This window comes from Neofelis nebulosa, chromosome 5, assembly GCF_028018385.1.
Source record: "Neofelis nebulosa isolate mNeoNeb1 chromosome 5, mNeoNeb1.pri, whole genome shotgun sequence".
NCBI lineage: Eukaryota > Metazoa > Chordata > Mammalia > Carnivora > Felidae > Neofelis > Neofelis nebulosa.
The window spans coordinates 28,140,821-28,162,889 of record NC_080786.1 but is presented as its reverse complement, the minus strand read 5'-3'; the positions used below and the strand labels follow the sequence as shown (position 1 = coordinate 28,162,889).

The window sequence follows — 22,069 nt, the reverse complement described above, 5'->3', positions numbered from 1 at the left end:
TGTTCCATTGTTTGGTTAGACAGTTAACTTATTTAACCAATTCTCTATTGTTGAACTTTAAATTGTATACAATCTAGCTATTTGTATACAATTTAGCTATTTCGACTAATGCTATAATGAGTAACTCGGTGTATGTGTGGAGAAGTGGAGTGGTTGGGTCAAAGGGTATGTGCTTTCATAATTTTCGGCAGCATTACTAAATTTCCCACTGTGTACCGACTTGTGTTAATGGTGTATGAGAGTGCACATTTCCCCAGGGCTTTGACAACAGTATTTGGGCAACCTTTTACTTTTGGTTTTGGCAATTTAATAATATTTTAGTAGTAGTATGAAATTCATAATATGCTGAACAGTACTCATTATGGTAACTATCTGTGAATATTCCTGACTTTAATGAGATGACCCTTGAGTTTCCCTATGAAATCTCTCTTTTGAGCTCAGATGTTTTTGTTGTCGTTGTTAAGTATCCATATACTCCTATTGTATGATGCTTTACGAAGTTTTAAAAAACTTTTACAGTGTAACATTTTCCTTTTTTTTCTTAGAGTTTGATATTTAGGAAACATTTTTATTCTAATAGTTTCTTGATATTATAGATTTATGTAGCATGCTTACCTTTCATTATTTGTTTCCTCTTTCTTTTTTACTGAAGTTTATTTATTTTGAGAGAGAGCATGCATGTGAATGGGGGAGGGACAGAGAGAGAGGGAGAGAATCCCAAGCAGGCTCTACCCTGTCCTCCCTTCCTCCCTTTCTCTCTCTCTCTCTCTCTCTCTCTCTGATTTCACATATAAGTGATATCGTGCAATATTTATTTTTCTGTATCTGTCTTGCTTCACTTAGCATAATACCCTCCAGATTCATCCATATTGTTGCAAGTGGCAGGATTTCTTTCTTTTTAAGGGCTGAATAATATTCCACATATATATGTGCATATATATTTATGTATATAAGTATATAATGTGTATGTGTATGTATATATATTATATATATATATTCCACATATATGTAATATATATATATATATATAATATATATATATATATATAATGAAATAACAATATCTAGTGTATGTGCTGCCAAAGCAAGCACATGAAATACCGATATCTACCTACATGTTACCTTTTCTTTATCCATTCATCCATCAACACTCTTAGGTTGTTTCCACACCTTTCCTATTGTGAGTGATTCTACAGTAACATGGGAGTACAGCTATCTCTTTAAGATAGTGATTTCATTTTCTTTGGATATATACCCAGAAGTAGGATCATATGTTCGTTCTATTTTAATTTTGAGGAAGCTCCACATTTCGCATGATGGCTTTATAGGTTATATTCTCACCAACAATGTACAAGGGTTCCCTTTTCTCCACATCCTCACCAGCATTTGTTACTGCTTCTCTGTTTGATAGTAGACATCCTAGCCTTGTGTTCTGATTTGCATTTCCCTGATTATTAGGGATACTGAGCACCTTTTCACATACCTGTTGGGCATTTGTATGTCTTCTTTGGAAAATTGGGCAGGTCCTTTGTGCATTTTTAAGTTGATTATTTGTGTTGTTTTTGCTATTGAATGAGTTCTTTATGTATTTTGGATATTAGCCCTTTATTGTATATATGGCTTGCAAATATTTTCTCCCATTCCATATGTTGCCTTTTCATTTTGTTGATGGTTTTTCTTGTTGTGCAGAAGCTTTTTACTTTGATGTAGTCCCACTTGTTTCTTTTTTCTCTTGTTGCCTTTGCTGTTAGTGTCAATTCCAAAAAAAAATCATTGCTAAGGCCAACATCAAGGAGTTTACCCAAATGTTTTCTTCTAGAAATGTATGGTGTTAGGTCTTAAGTTCAAGTGTATAATCCATTTTGAGTCAATTTTTGTGTATGGTTTAAGGTAATCATCCAGTTTTATTCTTTTCCATGTGAATATCCTGTTTTTCCAGCACCATTTATTGAAGAGGCTCTCCTTTCCTAATTATGTGTTCTTGGCACCTTTGTTGAAAATTAATTGACCATATATGCATGAGTTTATATCTGGGCTCTGTATTCTGTTCCATTGGTTTATGTGTCTGTCTTTTTGCCAATACCATGCTTTTTGATTACTATACAGCTTTATTATATAGTTTGAAATCAGGAAGTGTGATGCTTTCAGCTTTGTTCTTCATTCTCAATATTGATTTGGCTGTATGCAATCTTTTCTGGTCATGCTAATTTTAATATTGTTTTTTTCTATTTTTGTGAAAAATGTCATTGGAATTTTGATAGGGCTTGCATTGAATCTGTAGAGTACATTGAGTCATATGGGCATTTTAACAATATTAATTTTTCCATCCTGTGAACGCTCAATATTTTTCTTTTTATTTGTGTCTTCTTCAGTTTCTTTCATTAGTGTCTTACAGTTTTCGGTATACAGGTCTTTTGCTTCCTTGGTTAAATTTATTCCCAAGTGTTTTACTCTTTTTGATGCTATTGTAGATAGATTGTTTTCTTCATTTCTCTTGTTTGACAGCTCATTCTTAGTATATAGTAACACAACTGATTTTTGTATATTGATTTTGTATCCTGCAATTTTACTGAATTTGCTTTTATTTATTTTTGTTTTTGTAATTTTTAGATTTTATTTTTTAAATTATTTTTAATATAATTTATTGTCAAGTTGGTTTCCATACAACACCCAGTGCTCATCCTAACAAGTGTCCTCCTCCATGCCCATCACCCACTTTCCGCTCTCCCCCACCCCTCCCCCATCAACCCTTAGTTTGTTCTCAGTCCATAAGAGTCTCTTATGGTTTGCCTCCCTCCCTGTCTGTAACTTTTTTTTCCCCTTCCCCTCCCCCATGGTCTTCTGTTAAATTTCTCAAGATCCACATATGAGTGCAAAATATGGTATCTTTCTCTGCCTGACTTATTCACTTAGCATAATACCCTCCAGTTCCATCCACTTTCCTGCAAATGGCCAGATTTCATTCTTTCTCACTGCCAAGTAATATTCCATTATATACATAAACCACAATTTCTTTATCCATTCGTCAGTTGATGGACATTTAGGCTCTTTCCATAATTTGGCTATTGTTAAAAGTGCTGCTATAAACTTTGGGGTACATGTGCCCCTATGCATCAGCACTCCTGTATCCCTTGGGTAAATTCCTAGCAGTGCTATTGCTGGGTCGTCTATTTTTAATTTTTTGAGGAACCTCCACATTGTTTTCCAGAGCAACTGCAGCAGTTTGCATTCCCACGAACAATGCAAGAGGGTTCCCATTTCTCTACATCCTCGCCAGCATCTATAGTCTCCTGATTTGTTCATTTTAGCCACTCTGACCAGCCTGAGGTGGTATCTCAGTGTGGTTTTGATTTGTATTTCCCTGATGATGAGTGACATTGAGCATCTTTTCATGTGTCTTTTGGTCATCTGGATGTCTTCCTTGGAAAAGCATCTGTTCATGTCTTCTGAATTTGTTTTTTAGTTCTAAAGTTTTTTTGCTGGAGTCTTTAGGATTTTCTATATGTAAGATCATGTCATCTGCACATAAAGACAATTTTACATGTTCCTTTCTGATGTGGATGTTTTTTATTTTTCTTTTTGACTGATTGTTCTAGCTAAGCATTCCAGTACTATTTGGAATAGAAGTGGTGAGAGTGGGCATCCTTATCTTGCTTCTGATCTTAGGGGAAAAGCTTTCAGCTTTTCATTGTTTATAATGCTAGTTGTGGGCTTTTCATATACGGCCTTTATTATGGTGAAGTATGTTCCTTCTATATCAAATGCGTTGAGAGTTTTTACCATACAGGATGTTGAATTTTGTCAAATGCTCTTTCTACATCTATTGACATGATTGTATGATTTCTATCCTTAATTTTATTCATGTAGTATATCACATTTTTGATTTGCAGATGTTAAACTATCCTTGCATCCCAGGAATAAATCTTACTTGATCATGGTGTATGGTCCTTTTAATGTACTTTTTATCACAGTTTGTTGATATTTTGTTGAGGATTTTTGCATCAATGTTTATCAGGGATATTGACCCATAATTTTTTTTTCTTGTAGTGTTCTTGTTTGGCTTTGGTGTTAGTGTAATGTTGGCCGTGTAAAATGAATTTGGAAGTGTTCCCTCTTCAGTTTTTTGGAAGAGTTGGAGAAGAGTTTGTTTTAATTCTTCCTTAAATGTTTGGTAAAATTTAACAGTGAAGCCATCTGGTACTAGATTTTTCTTTGTTGGGACTTTGTGATTACTGATGCAGTTTCCTTACTAGTAAGTTATCTGTTTGGATTTTCTATTTTTCATGATTCAGTCTCAGTAAGTTGTATGTTTGCAGGAACTTACCATTTCTTTTAGGTTATATAATTGATTGGCATATAATTGTTCATAATAGTTTCTTATGATCCTTAGTATATCTGTGTTATCAGTTGTAATGTCTTCTTTTTCATTTTTAATTATATTTATTTGAGTCTTATCTCTATTTGATTTATTTTCACTGTGATCTTTGTAATATTCATCTTCCTAGTAACTTTAGGCTTGTTTGCTCTTCTTTCTCTAGTTCCCTGAGGTATAAAGTTAGGTTGTTTATTTGTGATCTCTTTTTCCCCCCCTCAGTGTAGGCATTTATCGCTGTAAACTTCCATTTTAGAACTGCTTTTGTTGCATCCCATAAGTTTTGGTATATTGTGTTTTTATTTTCATTGTCTCAAGATGTTTTTTGATTTCCCTTTTTGATTTCTGTTTTTGATCCATTGCTTTTTGGGGAGCATGTTGCTTAATTTTCATGTATTGGTGATTTTTCAAGTTTTCCTCTTGTAATTGATTTCCAGTTTCATACCATTGTGATCCAGAAACATGCTTGATATGATTTCAATCTTCTTACTTTTGTTAAGGCCTGCCTTATGACCTAACATATGATCCATTCTTGACAGTGTTTCATGTATGCATAAGAATATATTATTCTGCTGTTAGATAGAATGTTCTACAAATGTCTGTTAGATCCATCTGAGCTATCATGTAGTTTAAGTCCATTTTTTAATTGGTTTTCTGTCTGCATGATTTATGCATTGTGAAAGTAGGATATTGAAGTTCACCACTACTAGAGGGTTGCTGTCTCTGTTTTCAGATCTGTTAATATTTTCTTTATATATATAATTGCTGTGGTGTTGGGTATATACATATTTAGAATTATTAAATCTTCTTAGTGAATTGACCTCTTTGTAATTATATAATGACCTTCTTTGTCTCTTATTACAGTTTTGGCTTAAAATCTACTTTGTCTGATGTAAGTATAGCTGCCCTAGCTTTCTTTTGGTTTGTATTTGTGTGGAGTATGTTTTTCCATCCCTTCACTTATAGTCTTTATGTGTTGTTAAAGCTGAAGTGAGTCTTTTGAAGGCAGCATATAGCTTGGTCTTTTTTTTTTTTAATTTAAATTCAACTTAGTTAACATACAGTGTAGTCTTGGCTTTAGGAGCAGAACCCAGTGATTCATCTCTATATATGATACCCAGTGCTCATCCCGAAAAGTGCTCTTGTTAATGCCTATCACCCGTTTAGCCCATCCCCCCACCCAACAGCAACCCTCCGTTTGTTGTCTGTATTCAAGAGTCCCTTATGGTTTGCCTCCCTCTCTGTTTTTATCTTATTTTACCTTTCCTTCCCCTATGTCCATCTGTTGAGGTCTTGTCTGGTCTTTTTTTTTTTTTTTTTTTTTTTTTTACCATTTAACCACTTTGTGTCTTTTGATTGGGCATTTTAGTCCATTTACATTTAGAATAATTATTGGGGTGACTGGGTGGCTCAGTCAGTTGAGCATCCAACTTCAGCTCAGGTCATGATCTCATGGTTCGTGAGTTCAAGCCCCACATCAGGCTCTGTGCTGACAGCGTGGAGCCTGGAGCCTGCTTCAGATTCTGTGTCTCCCTCTGTCTCTGCCCCTCCCCTTCTTGTGCTTTGTCTCTCTCTTAAAAATAAATAAACATTAAAAAATGAAAAAAATTAATTATTGATAGGTATGGACTTACTATTGCCATTTTGTTGTTTTCTGGGTGTTTTTTAGTTTCCTTCTTTCTTCTTCTTCTTCTTCTTCTTCTTTCTTCTTTCTTCTTCTTCTTCTTCTTCTTCTTCTTCTTCTTCTTTCTTCCTTTGATGATTGATGATTTTCTATGGTGGTATGATTTGATTTCTTTCTCTTTACATTTGTGTATCTACTATAGGTTTTTGTGTTTTAGTTACCTTGAAGCTTACAAAAGCTTACAGTCTATTTAAGCTGATGAGAGCTTAACTTCAAATACATATAAAAGCTTTATGTTTTTACAGTCGCTCCCTTTTATGTTTTTGATGTCACAGTTTATATATTTTTCTGTTATGTAGCCAGTGACAAATTATTGTGGTTATAATTATTTAACACTTTTGCCTTTTTAAAAATGTTTTTATTTATTTTTGAGACAGAGACAGACAGAGCGTGAGTGGGAGAGGGGCAGAGAGAGAGGGAGACACAGAATCCGAAGCAGGCACCAGGCTCTGAGCTGTCAGCACAGAGCCCAACACAGGGCTCGAACACACAGACTGTGAGATCATGACCTGAGCTGAAGTCGGACTGTTCACCGACTGAGCCACCCAGGCACCCCAACACTTTTGCCTTTTAACATTGATACTAATTATCAGTGATTTACCCACTATCATTACCATATTAGAGTATTAAATAAACTACATATTTACCTTTACCTCTGAGTTTTATGCTTTCATGTGTTTTCCAGTTACTAATTAGTATCCTTTAATTTCAGCTTGAAGAACTCCCTTTAGTATTTCTTCTAAGGCCATGGGGTGCCTGGATGATTCAGTCAGTTAAGCGTCTGACTTCGGCTCAGGTCATGATCTCACGGTTTGTGAGTTCAAGCCCCATGTCAGGCTCTGTGCTAAAAGCTCAGAGCCCTGCATCAGACTCTGTACTAACAGCTCAGAGCCTGGAGCCTGCTTCAAATTCTGTGTCTCCCTCTCTCTCTGCCCCTCCCCCACTTGTGCTCTGTCTCTCTCTCTCAAAAATAAATAAAATTTAAAAAAAATTTCTTCGGAGGTCAGACTACTGGTGATTAACTTATTTAGATTTTGTCTTGGAAACTCTAACTCTCTTTCAATTCTGAAAGACAGTGTTGCTGGTTAATGTATTATAGGTTGGTAGTTGGTTTTGTTTTGCTTTTTCCTTCTCAGCACTTTGAATATATCATCCCACTCCTTCTTGTCCTACAATATTTCTGCTGAAAAATCTCCCAATAATATTATAAGGGTTGCTTTGTACATAAAAAGTTGGTTGCTTTTCTCTTGCTGCTTTTAAGACTCTTTGTCTTTAACTTTTGACAACCTGATTATGATCTGTTTTCATGTGGTCTTTTGATTCAACTTATTTGGTATTTTCTTTACACTTCCTGGATTCTGATGTCTGTTTCTTTGCCCAAATTAGGGAAGTTTTCAGCCATTATTTATTTGAATAGGCTTTCTGCCCATTTCTCTCTCTCTCCTCCTTCTAGGATCCCTATAATGCATATATTGGTCCTTTTGATTATGCCCCACAAGTCCTTTAAACTATCTTCACTCTTTTTCTTTTCTTTTTTCTTCTCTGACTGAATGATTTCCACCTCTCTGTCTTTGAGTTCACCGATTCTTTCTTCTGCTTGATCGTGTCTAATGTTGAACCCCTGTATTGAATTTTTCAGTTCAATTATTGTACTTTTCTGCCTTATGATTTTTGTTTGGTACTTGTAAATATTTTCTATCTCTGTTGAAATTCTCACTTTGTTCATACATTGCTTTCCTGAATTTGGTGAGCATCGTTAGGACTTCATTTTGAACTCTTTATCAAGTAAATCATTTACCTCCATTTCATTCAAGATGACTTCTAGAGATTTATCTTGTTCTTTTGTTTGGAATATATTCCCTTGTGTCTTCATTTTCCTTGGCTTTCTGGGTTGGTTTTGTTCATTAGATAAAACAGCCACTTCTCACAATCTTGAAAAACTGGCCTGCTCTGGGCTGATGGCTTGGAGCCTGGAGCCTGTTTCCGATTCTGTGTCTCCCTCTCTCTCTCTGCCCCTCCCCCGTTCATGCTCTGTCTCTCTCTGTCCCAAAAATAAATAAAAAACGTTGAAAAAATTAAAAAAAAAAGAAAAAAAGAAAAACTGGCCTGTATAGGAGATGGACCACATCAATCACCCCAGCCTGAACTCCCAGCTGCTTCATAAACTATTGTGATTGTCTAAGCTGCTGTCTTTGTTCTTAGTGGTTCCCAGTAGATGATGGTATGCCAAGACCTGTCAGTGTCCCAGAGATGTGGGAAATGACAATATGCCTCTTCAGGCTCCTAGAGGACTACTAATTGCCTGATCCTTCAGCTCCATGGTGCACACTCATTGGAAGCCTGACCTTAAGGCAGCAGCTGGGAAAGCCAGGACATTGGATATGCATTCTAGCCCCTATCAGGGAGAAACTGAGAGCTGAATATTTTTGACTACTCATTCTGTGCTGAGCCAGAGGAAATAGTCACTGGTAGTGCTTGTGTGCAGAACCACTTCTTTGATGTGGTGGGGAACTCACGAATTCTGAGCCCCATCATCTCCCAGAGCTAGGCAATTTGGAAGTCACTTCCTCAGTTCCACAGTGGGATGTTATATGTGTGGACAAGCTATTTCCAGGGAAAATCTGGGCACTTGGTTTTATGCTTGGAGTGAATGAGGTGAGACAACAGGAGATATGCCCACCAGCTCTTTCAGGCTCCCAGGAAGATCACAGTCTGCACCCACATTTAAGCTGATTAGAAGCCAGAACCTCAGGCAGCAAATAAGAAAGCATGCAGTTAACCCAGTCCAGGAAGAGACTGGGAGATGGGCATTTTTGCCTATTCCTTCTGCACTGAGCCTAGAGGAGATAGCCACAGAGAGGGCTTGTGTGCCTGTTGAATAGCTGCTTCTTTCTTTGCTATTATCCTGTGGGACTTGTGATTTCAAACCCCATTGACTCTTCAAGCCAGGTGATGTTGGGGTCTGTCCCTGAAGTGGCAGTCTTATAAGTTGGGGTGCTACATGTGTTACAAACTCTTTGTGCCTCATGGAGAAGCTGGGCATTAGGAGGTCCCTATTAAATGTTAAGACGCTGTGCTAGATATAGGATTTATGGTGAGAATGTGTTTCAGCCTTTCCTACCCATTTCAGTGTGGGTATGTTCTAGTCATTCAACTAGTTTCTGCATTTCTCTCAGAGGGAATTGATCTAATTACCAATTGATCTAATCAGCTGTCTAATTACTGCATTTGTGGGAGGAGGGAGAGTCAGGAGTCTCCTGTGTTATCATCTTGATCAGTCCTTTATTTCCTTCGCCAAAATCAATTAGTGACATGTAAACATATTGGCCCTTTCCCCTCATTTTCATTTCTCTTTTTTACCACCGATTTTAGTCAATAATATCTTTCCTATTGATCAACTCTGTACTACTAAATGTGAGTATAGTTTTTGTTATTTGATTTATCAGCTTTAAATGATACAGTTTTTCTGTCAGATGCTACGTATATGAAATAGCAGTCTTACTTTATCTATAAACTTTCCTTATTTCTCCCCTATATTTCTGTTATTTGCATATATTTATATGGCCAAGATGTTAATATATACATTCTGTTCTGGCATCTTAATACTCACATTTGTTTTAGTCTTAGTTTGAGAGTTAAATATATTCAATGCACAGTTTGCCATCATTTCCTCAGTCATCTTGTAATTTGCTTAAGTTTATCTTCTAATATTTTATCAAAAGATTTTAAAGTACAACATATTGACTGTATTTAAAATCCTTAGCTCGTAACTTCATTCTTTGAAAACTTGTAGGTGTTGCTGCATTGTCTTCTGGTACAGAGTTTCTCTGTAGAGAAATCTTACATCAGATCTCTTAAATCTGTCTGATTTTTTCCTCCATAGTTTTGCATTGTTGCCCAAATAATTATTTAAAATGTAGAAGAGAATATATAATGGGGAAAGGACAGTCTCTTCAATAAGTGGTAGGAAAAATGAACAGCCACATGCAAAAGAATGAAACTGGACCACTATCTTACATCATATATAAAAATTAGCTCAACGCGAATTAAAGATTTGAACATAAGACCTAAAATCATAAAGCTTCTAGAAGAAAACATAGGCAGTTATATCCTTGACATAGGTCTTGGTGACAATATTTTGAATCTGACACTGAAAGCAAAAGCAACAAAAGCAAAAATAAACAAGTGAGACTACATCAAACTAAAAACCCCTGCACAAGGTTCCTCAAAAAATTAAAAATAGACCTACCCTATGACCCAGCAATAGCACTGCTAGGAATTTACCCAAGGGATACAGGAGTACTGATGCATAGGGGCACTTGTACCCCAATGTTTATAGCAGCACTCTCAACAATAGCCAAATTGTGGGAAAAGCCTAAATGTCCATCAACTGATGAATGGATAAAGAAATTATGGTTTGAGGAAAGAGCGCAGGGTTTGAAGCATGGCGGACGACGTGGACCAGCAACAAACCACCAACACCGTAGAGGAGCCCCTGGATCTCATCAGGCTCAGCCTGGATGAGCGAATTTATGTGAAAATGAGGAATGACAGAGAGCTTCGAGGCAGATTACATGCTTATGATCAGCATTTAAATATGATATTGGGAGATGTGGAAGAGACTGTGACTACCATAGAAATTGATGAGGAAACCTATGAGGAGATATATAAATCAACAAAACGGAATATTCCGATGCTCTTTGTCCGGGGAGATGGTGTTGTTCTAGTTGCCCCTCCATTAAGAGTTGGCTGAAACAAAGAATTTATCGTGTTATGGAATATAGGAGACTTTGTATGATTGCCTCTTTAAATGTAGAAGACACTCAAAAGAGAAACCTGCGTTAATTTCGACATTAAGAAATGACCAAGGATTCTTGCACTCCTGAAATGAGTTGATTTGCAGATAACTCAAAAATTCTTAAGCTAAAGAGTATTTTTATTTTTTCCAACCCTTTCAATAAATGTGATCACCAAGATGCAAAAAAAAAAAAAAAAAAAAAAGAAATTATGGTTTATATACACAATGGAGTACTACGTGGCAATGAGAAGGAAGGAAATATGGCCCTTTGTAGCAACTTGGATGGAACTGGAGAGTGTGATGCTAAGTGAAGTAAGTCATACAGAGAAAGGCAGATACCATATGTTTTCACTCTGATGTGGATCCTGAGAAACTTAACAGAAGACCGTGGGGGAGGGGAAGGATAAAAAAAAAAAAAAAAAGATTAGAGTGGGAGAGAACCAAAGCATAAGAGACTCTTAAAAACTGAGAACAAACTGAAGGTTGATGGGGGGTGGGAGGGAGGGGAGGGTGGGTGATGGGTATTGAAGAGGGCACCTTTTGGGATGAGCACTGGGTGTTGTATCGAAACCAATTTGACAATAAATTTCATATATTAAAATAAATAAATGAATAAAAATAGAAAAAAAAATAAAAACCCCTGCACAGCAAAGGAAATCATCAAGAAACTGAAAAGGCAACCTAAAGAATGGGAGAAAATACTTGTAAATTATATAATCTGACAAAGGACTGATATCTCAACTATATAAAGAACTCAGTAGAATTCAATAGCAAACAATACAATCAATTAAAAAATAGGTAGAAGATCTGAAAAGACATTTTTACACAGAAGACATGCAAGATGCTCTATATCATTAATCATTAGGGAAATGCAAATCAAATTACAATGATATATCACTTCACATGTGTTAGAATGACTATAATCAAAAACACAAGAAATAACAAGCGTTGGCAAGGATGTGAAAAGGGAACCCTCATGCACTGTTGGTGAGAATGTAAATTGGTGCAGCCACTGTGGAAAACAGTGTGGAGGTTCCTCAATAAATTAAAAAGAGAACCACTATATCATCCAGCAATTTTTCTTTTGGGTATTTATCTGAAGAAAATGAAGATAATAACTTGAAAGATATATGCAGCCCATGTTCCTTGCTGCATTAGGTACAATAGTTGAGATATGGAAACAATGTAAGTGTCCAATGATGGATAAATTGAAAAGAAATTGTGAAACATATGTGCAATGGAATATTATTCAGCCATAAAGTATTATGAAGTCTTACCATTTGCAACAACATGGATGGACCTCAAGGGCATGAATGAAATAATTCAGAGAAAGTTAAACACCATGTAATCTCTCATATATGTAATCTACAAGTAAATAAATAAAAATCAAGCTCATAGGTTTGGAGAACAGATTGGTGGTTGCCAGAGGCAGGGGTTAATGATGGAAGCAATGGATGGACTTTTTTTTAGTTTAAATAAATTAAATTAAAAAAAAAAATAAAAATAAAATGTGATTATTTGGGATATGTCTCTGTATTGACTATTTTCATACAAACTTTCTGGTGCATGTAGTACCCTTTCAATAAGTATATTCAAAACTTTTATTACAGGCAAGTTTTCTTGATTATATTTTAATCATTTATTCTGTTTTGTTGTATAGTTTTGTTTAGTTTTATTTTTGGAGAGCTCTGATTATTCATAGTTGGCCTTTCTCATACTTTCCATTGTCTAAACCTTAACTCATTTATGTGCCTGTTTTTTGGTTTATTGTTTTCTCATTCCTAGTCTATATGTCCCTTAATGTACTATCTTTGATGTTTATTCTTCTCTTGTTTTTTTGAAGTTTCATCTTTATGTCTGATTTTTTCTTTTTGCTTGTTTCCTAGGTTTTGCTAATTCATTTCTTTTTCTCTAGTTTTTCTGTCTTTTTTTTTTGAGTTCTTATGTTACTACTCTATGATTTTCCATAATAGAAGGAATTGTTTCATTAAATTTTAAAAGTTTGTGGTAAAATGTATTTTACCACACTCTTCATATGTACATGAAAATTTCTATTTTTTTTTTTGCTTATATTTAAGTTTTTTCTCCTCTTTTGCACATTTTCCTTATATTTGCATCAGGTCTTTGCCAATTCACTTTTTATTACTCTTTAGTGAGCAAGTTGGATTTTCCTGAACTAGTTATATGTAGTAAGTTTCTCTTTGAGGTGGTAAGGGTCTAGGGTAAACTTAAAAACATCCCAGCCCAAAGATTCTCTCTCTCTCTCTCTCTCTCTTTTTTTTTTTTTTTTTTTTGATGCTATATAGACAAGACTCATCTTATTGTTTCTTGTGTAATCCTGTCTCATTTTCTCTGAACCAGATTTAGGACAGCAGGCTTCTGCTACCAGTTCTGCTCACCCAGTCTACACACACTGGCAAACAGAGATACACCTTTTGCACTTCAGGTAAAAAAAAACCCTTACCTGATTAAGTACATGTTGCTGATCCTTTCCGGAATCTGTCCATGTTGATTTGTCTTTTCTATTTATTCATATTCCTCTCCAAGGCAGTTTCTGCTTCTGATGCTTTTGGCAACCCTCTTATGTGTTTCAGGGCTCTGTGGAGTAAATCTGTTCCTTGTTCTCACTAAAAATGGCATTTGAAAGTTTTCTTTATATTCTCTTTATTTTATTTGGTTTTATGTGGAAAAGGGTAAAAGTTCTGGCTTATGCAGCCATTATCATATCAGTTTTGAATACTATTTGTGCAAAAACAAAAAAGAAAAACCCACACACACAAAAACAAAACAAACAAGCAAAATAAGACAAAGCAAAATAAAGTAGGAGAAACACATTGTTCGGCTGTACACTCACTGTCCCAGCCTTAAATTACTCTTGGGTTTTCTTAATGCATAAAGGGACAGTCATAGCTCTCCACTAGTCCATACATATTCCTCACAGATCTCAAACACTATTTTCTCCCTCCAAAAACCGACTCTCAGTTGGCGTTTCCTGGAATTCTCCAAACAATACACTTACCTAAATCTTTTACTTCCGACGCAAACATTTCATCCTCAAAACGTTTTGCCTAGGTTGACATATGGTTGAACCCCTAAAATACGACTTTTCCTGTAGCCTTATCAAGCAAAGTATATTTTTTCAAAGCCACATTATCAAGCCATGTTGTCTTCTTTCCTTACTCCTGGTCACACTTTCAATCACTGAAGACCTGACTCAGTCTTCCTCAGCTCCTTACCTTCTGCTGTTATCCTAAAAATTTTGAACTCCTTGATATGACATGTAGTACTTGAATATTCCCCAAAGGATGAGACCTTCCTATCTCCAATGATCTTTTGCTTTCTTTTACACCATTTATCCTATCTGTGTTTCATTTTTTACTTTGGTCATCAATACAATGTGCCCCACCTCCAATATTGCTAATTCAATCATCCTACCTTTCAGTTCACTCAATTATCTCTACTCCGTGATTCTGAGACCTCATTGATATGTCTACTCTACTGATTTCTTTATTTTTTCTGTCACCCTCTTCCTATTTCTCCTATCCAGATTATATTCCATTAGCCTTCATTTTAATCTCTCTCTTGCAATATACCTTCAACTTCCTTGCCCTACTCTCCATCACTGTAACTGAACTCAGCCCAACTGCACCAAACTGTGTGCCACATCCAAAGAGCTAATTGGAGACCTCTGGAGAAAATCATATATTGGGAAAAGATGATCTATCTATCTATCTATATGGAGAGAGAGAAAGAGAGAGAGAGAAAGAGAGAGAGAGAGAGGTGGAGATGTCTCAATAAGAAAAAATCGTACAGTTCTATCAAAACATAATGCTTGATTTCCATCTCTGGTTACTGTATTTCTTCCTTTCCCTGTGTCTCTCCCTTCTCAGAAATTAGCATGTACCTCCAAATATGTAGATGGTCATTCCGTGAATATAGGCAGGTGTCATTTTGTCATCTCCTTCATCTTCTATTCATATATCCCTCTTTGCATAAGACCTGTCAATTTTTTTCCCAAGATACTTCTAAAATCTGCCCATCTCTGTCCTCTGCCACTGCATCAGTACAAGCTTCTGACATTTTCTGACTTTGCAGATGTAATGACCACCTAGATATTCTCTTCAATTCCATTCTTGCTGTTTCCCCATCCATTCTTCACACTGCTCCAGAGTGGTCCTTAATGAAATTATATAGGTCATGTCACTTATCACTATATGTAAAATTTCAAATCTTCATTGTGGCCTACAAGGTATGTTCTGACCCTTAATAGCCTCTCAGTATCCTTTTCCTCCTGTTCTCAGTGCCTCAGCCACATTGACTAAGTATAGACAAGTATAGACAAGCTTGGAGACTTCGGATATACTGGAATATTCTTCCATTAACTTTTTCCTTGACTGATTCTTACTCATCCATCAGGTTCAACTTAAATGTTCTTTCTTCAGAAAATCTTCTCACACCATAAAGTACCTCCCTTATACTATCTCATCACACTCTTTACCCTTTCGTCATGGCCCGTATCCAAGTGTATAGGTCTATGTTTATATACTTACTTGTTTAATGTCTGTCTTTTCCATGATGGTGGATTCCGAGTCAGTCTTAGTCACTTAATCACCAGCACCTAGGACAAAATAGGACACAAAGCAGGAACTCAATTGATAATATTCACTAGATGATTGAGAGGGGATCTAGGTTAGGTCTTACTTTGAGACAGAGGTATTTAGTGGCTTAATCTGTCATCTTTCAGATATCTAGGTTTCTTTTTAGGCTCCTATACTGTGACCTTGAAACTGAACCAGCTGATTTTATGGTAATGAGGCCTTTCAGATTATCAGCATGTGTATACTTCTGTTTACACTGTTGACCTTTGGTTCTGAGATCTTGTATCCTCCTGTCCAAACCCATTAACTGACATGTGAGGTCTCTTGAACCTTCCTGTCCTCTGACTATTGTGTCCATTTGGAATTTTGCCTTTTAATTATGGCAGCTGAAACTATATTAGATTGGTGCTCACTTGTATCATAGTACCAAACTAGAGGTAGAAAAAAGAGGTAGTATTTTGAAAGGCAATGAACTTGAAGATGTAAGAACCAAGGGGGTTGTTTCCTCTCTCTTAGGAGAAAGTATGTTATAGCTCTAATCTAAATCTCTGTTGCACAGATAAGAAATTTGAAGGCCAGAGAAGTAATTTCTCTAATTACAGTTTCCTGATCCCTTTGTCTGGTATATTTATGTTAATAACCAAAATATGTGCATGCTGCTTTAGATTGATTTTCTTGGAATTTTTTCTGAGCTGTAAAAAGATTAGAGCAAAATGAAGGTAGGGATGAAATGAGGATGGGGACATCAGCAGTCTCTGTGATTAGAGGGAAATACTTAGGTTCTTCATCCCTCAGAATTCAAGGGAACCTCAGAAGTCAGATAGACTGAAAACAGTGGGGCAGGTCCTACAAACACAGTTGACATACCCATGAGTATGATATGCAACACTGAGGTAATTAGGGATAGAGTTTACTCTCTGAATATAGTTCCCTTTGCAAAAGAGTGCTGCTGGTCAAGATAAGGATACTCTTCTGCTTGAGGAGAATTCAGTTCCTCCCTGACCTTTTAATTAAATCGGTCCACCAATTTCTTCTTTACTGAAATCATTTTCATTTCCTTTCCTGAGACATTTTCCACTACTCACATGCTGAGGGTTTTGTTCAGTGGTGCATGGGTTTCAGGAGCATATCACGAAAGATCCTATCAGTCTGTTTGGTAGAGCAAGTTTCATTGGCTGTATTTTCTGCCATGATTGAAACTGCCCTGAAAAAAAAAGAAAGAAAGAAACTGCCCTGAAATTTATGACGAATGACTAAGTGTAAGTTGTCTTTGCTAAAATATCAGGTAGTGATATTTCCTGTATGAAGTATTGGCCTATGCGTTGATTAGAAATATTTCTAATCAACACACTTTGTTTCCTGTGTGTGAGCTCATTCTTTCTCACCTTGCATCTGTTCATCTGCCTCACCTCACCTTGTGAGAAAGGCAAAGGCACAAGATGGGAAGCAGGAAGTTTGAAAGCCTGTTTCTGAAAATTCTGTGATTACAGGAGTCAGGTTTGAAAGCTCCATACCATTCAGTGAGTCTATGATAACTAAAGGAAAGAGGTAAACTGAAGGGGGCAGCTCTGTTCCTTAGGTTCCCGTATGTAAGGACCCCGAGAGATCTATGTATAATCGGCAACTTTAAATTTAGTTACTTGCCTGGCACTGTAATGTGCAGAGCTGCTGTATTACTTGATACCAGGGGGCACCATTCACACTGCAGGCTTTGTAACATGTACCACTAAATGTCGTGCAGTGAGGTATTTCTAACGTCTATTATCAAAATTGCTACAACTGCTTCACAGATAACCATACTAATAAATAAATCCTTTGGCTTCCAGTTGTTTTGTTGTTGTTGTTGTTGTTGTAGTTGTTGGTGATGTTGTTTCTATTGGGAGCCCCAGCAGGCGATCAGACAAAAGATGACATCAGGGTATACATTCCTTGGTTCCTGTCCACAACGTCTCTCTGGGCTGCTGCATCCCTAATTTGAATGTGCATTTGTTTCCTATAGGGATCCTGACTAATATAGTCTACATTTCAAGATAAAGTCTATCTGACTAGAAAGTTAAGGTCCTTTCCAATACCTCTTGTTAATAGCCATTGAAATACCTTAACGTTGAGGAAGGCACTTGTTGAGATGAACACTGGGTGTTGTATGTAAGCAATGAATCACAGGAATCTAACCCCAAATTACACTGTATACACTGTATGTTAGCCAACTTGACAATAAATTATATTAAAAAAAAAAAAAAGAAATACCTTAACGTGACTATCGGTTGAGTCAAGTGTTGTCACTTGGCAAGAGCCTCCAAGGTGGTGCATTTTAGGTGCCTACCTGCAAAATCTCCACAGCACATTTACGATAGCACTTGTAACCAAGAGGACCTGCTCTACATGTGCATCTTATAGATGGTACTCAAGTGATTGTTGATTAAGAGACACTAGAATAGTACCTCCCCTGAAAAGGGGTCTTTCCGCTCCCAGAAGCTTGTCAGGCAGCCAGTGCCATTAATGCAGATTCATTCAGTAGCACTAAGGTTTTGCCTCTAGGAGCGTTCGGTTAAAGATTAAAACAAAACAAAACAAAAACAAAACAAAAATCCTATCGGTAGTTTACATTTTTGACAGACTGGCTAATTAGTTGAAGAACTTTCCAGCAAGATAGCTAGGCAGGAGAGAATGGGACACAAAAAGGGTCAACTTTGATAAAGGAAGGAGAATTTGCAGAGTAGCATTTGAAGCTTTGCCAAGGAAGCGAGTCTGTGCAGGTGGTATGGTATGGTGAGGAAGTTCTTGGAGGCCAAAGGCACCTAACAGAAGAGATGTAAAAACACAAAGAAGGGACAGAAAAGAGACATGGAGCAAAACTAAAATCTCTGTGTACCTTACAGGTTTTTCTCTTCCAGGTCCTGGATGATGTCACTGTAGATCTCTGGCAAAACATCTTTCTGGCTTAGAGTTTAGTCCTTCCACCTCATCATAAAGCGTCACTCTCATTTCCTATTTCTGATATCTGATATTTCTGATTTCTCCACAAACTCAAGGGGATTTCTATGAAAGAGATTACAAGAACAGGAGAGATTGGTAAGCATTTGGAGCAGGTTCACCAATTCTTTAGTTGTTCACACCTTAAATTAGGCCCAGGGTTGTGGTAGGAGCTACCAAGAAACTAATGGAAACTGTATCAGTGCCATCGTTGTCCCACCTCCCACAACCTTGGTTTTAATAGGAATACTTTAGTTGGAATGGAAGGAGAGAGGTAGTGTGCAGTAGAGTGGAAAAACCCATGAAAGGAATGCTAGTGGTTAAGAACAAGCTCTGATATCAGACTCTGATATTTAGTAATCATGTAACTTTGGCTAAATTGCATTACATGATTGAGCTTCAGTTGCTTCATCTGTAATTAAGATGATGATGATGATGATGATGATACATCATGTTGCACTGTGAGCATTAACTTAATTCAAGTAAAGTGCTTAGCACAATTCCTGGCACACACTAAGTGCTCACTCTTTGTTAGCCGTTATGGTTATTGTTACTATTATGCAGAAAGGGAAGGAAGGAACATTATTGACAGTCGGTGAGAGGTTACCAGAAAAACCTTACCCACTTGAGTTTGGCTGGAACTGATCCAGATTGTGTAACTCAGAAGCATCTTTTTGGGTCCTCTTTGTCATTCATTCTCCCATTCATGAGTATTTCCTGAGTGTCTACAACATGATAACCACTGAATGAGGTGCTGGGTCTATAGTACAGAACAATGATAGTCTCTCGCTCAGTTCACCTGAGAGTGGAGGAGACAGGTCAGTGAACAGGTAATTACAGTACAGGAGGGCATGTGCTATATTAGGGATAGAACCAATATGTTCATTGTATATAGAGAAAGAAGAGAGGAGGAAGGAGATGGGAAATTTAATTTGGTTTGGAATACTGCCAAGGTAGACTTCCTGCTGATGCTGACCAACCCCTTAATTGAGGAAGCTAGATAATGCATTGAACAACAGACTCAAGGTCAGTTACTTTACTAATTGGGGTTGGTGCTCTAAAACTCAATGAGGGTAGAGACTTTATCTCTTTTACTCTATTCTCAGTTAACACCTGTGGACTGATACAAAGGTAATATAAAGGAACATAGAGACCTAGGTGGTACCCAAAGTCATTCAAATCTTGGTCTGTACTGAGGATTGCTGGTCCCTTGTGGGCTTGGTGTTTGTGTTAAGGTGATATCTGTGCTTCTTCTCAGGCATAAATGAGTGAATAGTGAGTAAATGCAGCCATCATTGGTGTCTTCCAGAATATACCAAGTCTTTTTTGTGTTTGTGAGGACAGGTTGGGGACTGGTGACTGGTAAATAAATGAGAAGATGGCAAGATGCGTGACATATAAATCTGGCTGAACTTAAAAATCTTAAGCATTCTAGAGGTGGAAGGAGGCTTCTGTCTCCTCAAAGCTCATTTGATGGACACTAGAAATCAGAATGACTTTCTTTGCAGCCATCATTTGGGAGACTCTCGAGCTCTGCTTTCTCTCAGCTAATGCCGGGATTGGCTGTCTCCACTGGACTGCATCCAGAGCCTCGTTACTCACTGTCAATACCAGAAGCCAGACTTAGATGCTGGAACAGCCAGCTGCTGCTCCTTCCCTTCATTTTCTACATCCTGACATGGGTGTCAGGGAAACAAAAGCTTCTCAAATGACAGCCTCCTCTGGCTCTTCCATCTGTTTCAGAATGACATGGAGTGAGTGTGGACAGCCAAACAATCACTCTGGGATGTTTGCCTTAACAATTACGGCCAAATGCAGGCATGGTCAGGACGCAGTGTTTGTCTCCTCATGGTAATCACACCTCAGGCACATCCGCTTGGACACAGCTTCAGGTCTTGAGGTGCGCTTTGGCGTGCTTGCTCTGGACAGTCATTGCTAGGATGCTGTTGCTCTTTAAGACCTCTGTCTGTAACAGATGGGCAACTCTGATTGCTGAATGGCAAAGGAAAAAGGGCTGTGGGGGGTCATTGGCTTGAAAGGCTTGTTCCTTTGAATAGGTTTGGACTGTTTCATGATGAAATTCCCTTAGGTTTCACAGCCAAGTAGATTTAAAGCATGCATCACTAAGCTTTTGTGTTAAGTACAGTCCCAAATTTATCTGCAAACAATTGTTTTAGGAAAGCAGACTACATTTTAAATTACATATGTTTTAATTCATTGATGTGGTATAGAATATTAGTACATTCTTATTGTAGATTTTGAATATCAATATTATACAACTAGAGCTCATGTCTACAGGATTTGCTTAATGCTTTAAAACATAATCCTTATTGTGTTTTTGTTACAAAAGTAATATATGCATATTTGTTACCTACAATTTAGAAAATTCCAAAATGCACAATACTGAAAATTAAAATCACCTATAATCCAATTACTCTGAAATAAATTAATATTAACATTGTAGTGTATTTTCTTCCAGGCCTTTATTCTATGCATGGATCCAATATGAGTGATTTTTACATATTTTTACATAAATCTAAATGGCATCAAGAATTCAAACAACAACAAAAAAAAGGAATTAACTTTTCTTGCCTGTTTGCAAGATTGTTCTTAAATGTTCTTTCAAACATAACCTCACTACCTACCTCTACCTCCTGCTACAAAAACAAAGCCAGGAAACCATGATGGGGAGGTAGGCAGTGGAGGCAGGCAGAGAAAAATTAAACTCTGGTTAATGTCCAGATTAGAGGGCAAACTATACTGTTGAATGTATTTGGAGGATTGCTTTGCATAGGGGAACACAAAAATGATTTGATTGATTGATTGATTGATTAGTTTGTCCATTCAACAAACATTGATTGTGCCCTCATTTTCAATCAGGCGTTATACTTGGCAATGGGATACAAATATAAATAGGACACACCTTTGACCTCAGAGAGCACCCAGTCTGGGGTGGGATCCAGATGAATGATTCACCAATGACAATGAGGTGTCTTAAATTGTGATGGAGCCCCATGAATGTGTAGCACATAACAAGCCATTTACAGTGGATGGAGGGAAAGGCACATGTGGAGATACAGTGGGAGAAGGGCTTTGTGTGTCAAACCATGGAGCCTGTTCTTAATCCTCCAAGTGCTGGAGTGCAAAGTGAAGGATTATTGAGAGGGAAGTTAAATGATCATTTTTGTATTTTGGCCAGCACAATTGGAAACAGACAAGATTTGAGATCAGACAGCTCCATGATCCTTTCAAAAGCAAGTAAAACAACTAAAAAAAGTTGTTCAAACAAGTAAATAAACAAACAAGATTCTCTAAGTTTCATTTTCCCCCATCTGTAAAATGGGATTAATTGCCTGTCAGGTTTACATGAAAAGAAAAAAATTCAACGAGAAAGAAAGTGAATTGTGAGGCCAAATCGCCGAAACCTGATAAATGTTCAGTACATGACCCCAGCTCTTGTTAGCTGTAAGGCACGCAGTGTCCCTCAGTTCAGCCTCCTGTCGGTGCTGCTCTCTCCTTTCCACCACATCCTATGTTCTAATCACATGGATCCCTCGGTGCTGTACCCCTGCCTCCCACTACCTCAACCTCAGACCTCCACTTCTTTGCTCAACCTGTTCTGTTTTCCTGGTGTGCTGTTTCCT

The 22,069-nt window shown here is 37.2% G+C and overlaps 2 protein-coding genes across 3 annotated transcripts in view; both read left to right on the top strand.

The window, feature by feature from the left end:
- The window catches only part of CPNE4 (copine 4), a 507,119-nt gene that overhangs the window by 96,022 nt on the left and 389,028 nt on the right, over positions 1-22,069 (top strand). The gene's annotated exons all lie outside the window — the stretch shown is intronic.
- On the top strand, positions 10,483-10,891 carry LOC131511836 (U6 snRNA-associated Sm-like protein LSm3). Its single transcript, XM_058729896.1, has one exon. The coding sequence runs from the start codon at positions 10,501-10,503 to the stop codon at positions 10,807-10,809; it is 309 nt and encodes a 102-aa protein (XP_058585879.1). The 5' UTR covers positions 10,483-10,500; the 3' UTR covers positions 10,810-10,891.

What these genes read in the sequence shown, in the direction of transcription:
- LOC131511836 (XM_058729896.1), top strand. Translation starts at nt 10,501, where the DNA reads ATGGCGGACGACGTGGACCAGCAACAAACCACCAACACCGTAGAGGAG.